At 52.8% G+C, this 3,878-nt stretch overlaps 1 protein-coding gene across 1 annotated transcript in view; it reads right to left on the reverse strand.

The window, feature by feature from the left end:
• Positions 1-2,246: 2,246 nt before the first annotated feature.
• Mocs3 (molybdenum cofactor synthesis 3) overlaps positions 2,247-3,878 on the reverse strand; it is a 2,040-nt gene continuing 408 nt past the window's right edge. Inside the window, exon 2 of the mRNA XM_013024302.1 lies at positions 2,247-3,877. Within this exon, the coding sequence (XP_012879756.1) occupies positions 2,801-3,877 (1,077 nt within the window). The 3' untranslated portion in view covers positions 2,247-2,800. The remainder of the gene's footprint in view (position 3,878) is intronic.

A 3,878-nucleotide genomic window follows, 5' to 3' on the forward strand; every position in this document is an offset into this window, starting at 1 on the left:
TTAAGCCACAGAAACAGAAAATGTCTTGTTCATTTTGCTCAAGGCTAGCACTCTACCACTTGAGCCACAGCGCCACTTCCGGCTTTTTCTGTGTATGTGGTACTGAGGAATTGAACCCATGGCTTCATGCATGCTAGACAAGCACTCTACCACTAAGCCCCATTCCTAGCCCATGGGTGTGTATGGTGGTACAGGTAACTTAACTCAGCCCCTGGGCACTATCACCTAGTTCAAGGCTGGTGGCTCTGCCACTTGAGCCACAACTCCACTTCTAGTTTTTCACTGGCTAATTGGAGATAATAGTCTCATGGATTTTTTTTTTTTACCGAAGCTGGCTTTGAACCAGGATCCTCAGATCTCAGCCTCCTGAGTAGAGGCGTGAGTCGCTGGCACCCAGCTTCTCCTACCACTCTGAGACCTCACTGACTAAGGGGAGTCATTTCCACTGCCTGGCCCACTGCCAACCAGGCTTACAGAGCCACAGTTACTGAGTTGAGGACACCAGCCTTTAAAAAGCACCCATTCCTTCATCTTGCGGTTGGGTATGCACCCAATCAGCTTTCCCTGGAATTACCACTTGGAAGCCAGACGCCAGCCCTCTCTGCTCTCCAGGCTGGGCCTCATTTAGTCTCTAACTCCTCTGGAGAAGCAGTAGGAAGAGCCCTGCTCCCCCTTCCTGAGAACACAGCGCACTGCGAAGCACACCTCTTCACAGAGAGAGTTACAACATTCCACAGAGGGGCAAAAAGCCGGGACTTGGACCTGATACTTCTGAAACAAGTCAAACCACAGTATATAGTATATATAGCAAATGTTAAATGTATACAATACATGATGGATCCTGACAGTAAATATTAACTTATGAAACTGACAGACTACAAAGTTTCATTTATTTTGCTAGGCTGTGTCTACCTTGCTTTGATATTCATTCAAAATGTTTTCTAGAATAACCACATATTAAATCACTAAAAGACTTTACATATTACTTACTTCTGAAGAATATGTGCTATTCTCTGAGTAGAAATAAGACCCAAAGACAGACAAAACAAGAAAATATATGCCAAGTTGTTATAAATATGCTCCCAGGACACTGGAGTCACAATGATAGGCATGAAAGTAAAGGATTGTCTCAGCAAGGCAAGATTTACTTCTGCAGAAGGGTGCACCATCCACCAAAAACCTGACAAGCACACCCACAGGCCCAGCCCCTCTGCTCTGATTGGTTAAGCTCAGGTTCACAATCTGTTCCTGATTGGCTAGTTTGAACATGTATTTATGTAGGGTGACCATTAAAAGAAAGACTCTGAAATAAGGTCAACAGTACACAACTAGTCTCAAAACATAACCACAGGGGCTAGGAAGGTGGCTCAGTGGTACAGTGCTTGCCTTGCATGCATGGAGGCCCTGGGTTTGATTCCTCAGCACCACATAAGCAGAAAAAGCTGGATGTGGTGCTTGGCTCCAGTGGTAGAGTGCTAGCCTTGAGCTGAAGGGCTGAGGGACAGCGCCCAGGCCCAGAGTTCAGGCCCCATGACTGGAAAAAAACAAACAAACATAAACCACATCCTCTATTTCTATAACTATCAAAGGTGTGTTCTCTGAGATGTGTTTCGATCTTGGGAGAAAGAAATCAGCTAAGAAAATCTTACATGGGGCTGGGAAGGTGGCTCAGTGGTAGAGCAGTTGCCTTGCATGCATGAGGCCCTGGGTTCAATTCCTCAGCACGACATAAGCAAAAAGAAAAAAGCCAGAAGTAGTGCTGTGGCTTAAGTGGTAGAGCACTAGCCTTGAGCTGAAGAGCTGAGGGACAGCGCCCAAGCCCAGAGTTCAGGCCCCATGACTGGACCCAAAAAAACAAACAAACAAACAAACAAAAAACCTTACATTTCTGGGGCTGGGAAGGTGGTTCAGTGGTAGAGTGCTTGCCTTGCATGCCTGAGGCCCTGGGTTTGATTCCTCAGCACCACATAAGCAGAAAAAGCTGGAAGTGGCACTGTGGCTCAAGTGGTAGAGTGCTAGCCTTGAGCTGAAGAGCTGAGGGACGGCGCCCAGGCCCAGCGTTCAGGCCCCACGACTGACAAAAACAACAACAAAACTAAAACAAAAACAAACTTACATTTCAAAAATCCTTCCTTATCACAAGAAAAGAAATTCCTCTTTTACTTTCAGGCCAAAGCAGTACTTTTAAGCACTTTGATAGAAAAGGCAGTTTCTCTCACTGCTACATCATGTGATCAATAAAATCAGACTGTTTAGTACATTTTAATTCCAGGCATAACGCGCATGACGGAAGCTAGGAATGTAGCTCGGCAGCAGAACACCAGCCCAGCCTATGGGAGGCCCCGGGCTGGATATCGATCCCCGCAAAAAACAACCATAAAATGGACTATTTAGAGAACTTTTTGATTGGTGGAAAAAAAGAAAGCAAGACGGGTAAATCATCTGCAGCTTAAAATACAAAATCAAGTCCTATCACATCTCATGCATTCAAGACACCCCACCATTGCTGAAAACGCAGGCGATTCTCAGACACAGTATAATCCACTCATGTTAATCGTGTGAGGCCTTCGAAAGGCTCCAAACCCAGCTGAGGCGCTGAGGAGGTAGCTCAATGGTAGAGCGCCAGTCCTGAGTTTCATCCTCAGCACTGCAAGAAAGCGAGACACACGAAAAGCGCCCTATAAAAAAGAGTCTATAACAGCCTCAATATTGCTCCCTCTCAGGCTCCTCCTATGTTCCTGAAGAAGGCAAGTTTGTCTCTGAGGCGTTCGGGCCGAGCCGGACGGAGCGCACGGACACCTCAGTACTGCGGGAACGTGGCGTCGATTTTGGCAGCCCAGGCCATGAGGCCCCCGACCACATCCTGCACCGTCACAGCGTCCAAGCCCTGGGCTGTGCTCAGGGACTGCAGGATCCTCACGGCTTTCTGGGAATCGTTTCCCAGTTTGCAAATCACATAGAGGGGGAGGGCGGCCCCGCCCTGGGTGTCCCGCTTCCCCTCCCGGACGGCTTCTGCCAAGAGGCTCAGGCTCTCCGCATCCCTCCGCTCCAAGTGTTTCAAAGGGATGTGTAGGGCGTGAGGCAGGCGACAGATGTCCACTTCCACCTGAGGCCTGACGTCGAGCAACAGGTGGGGGGCCCCGGAATCCAGCAGCCGCTTGTAGTCGGTCACGGAGACCCGCTCCTCGGGGCTCAGCAGCTGCAAGGCGCGGCACTTGTCGGTGGCCGAGGAGCCACAGAAGGCCTCATAGTCCTGCAGGGCGGTCACGGTGGGCCGCTCCCCGCAGGCCGCGCAGTCGGGCCTGCGCCTCCGCAGCTGAATCGTGCGGAACCGGCCCCCGAGGGCGTCGAAGAGCAACAGGCTGCCGCTGTACGAGGGCCCCAGGCCCGCCGCGATCTTCAGCACCTCCAGGGCCTGCAGGCAACCCAGGACCCCAGTCACGACCCCTAGCACCCCGCCATCGGCGCAGTTGGTCACGGTCTCCGCCGGGGGCGGCTGAGGAAACACGCAGCGATAGCAAGGCCCGCCGTCGTAGTGGTAAACCGTGATCTGGCCCTCGAAGCGCAGGGCGCTGGCCGACACCAGGGGCCGGCCGGCCAGCACGCAGGCGTCGTTCACCAGGTAGCGCGTGGGCACGTTGTCGGAGCAGTCGGCCACCACGTCGTAGCGGCGGACCAGGTCCAGGGCGGTGGCGGGGGTCAGGGCCTGCACGTAGGGCACGCACTCCACCGCCGAGTTGAGGCGGCGCAGCGAGGCGGCGGCCGAGAAGGCCTTGGCGCGGCCGGCCAGGGCCTCGCCGTGCAGCACCTGGCGGGCCAGGTTGCTCACTTCCACCACGTCGTAGTCCACCAGGCCGAGGCGGCCCACGCCCGCGGCC

This window comes from Dipodomys ordii, unplaced genomic scaffold (genome assembly GCF_000151885.1).
Source record: "Dipodomys ordii isolate 6190 unplaced genomic scaffold, Dord_2.0 Scaffold75, whole genome shotgun sequence".
In the NCBI taxonomy this organism is placed as follows: domain Eukaryota; kingdom Metazoa; phylum Chordata; class Mammalia; order Rodentia; family Heteromyidae; genus Dipodomys; species Dipodomys ordii.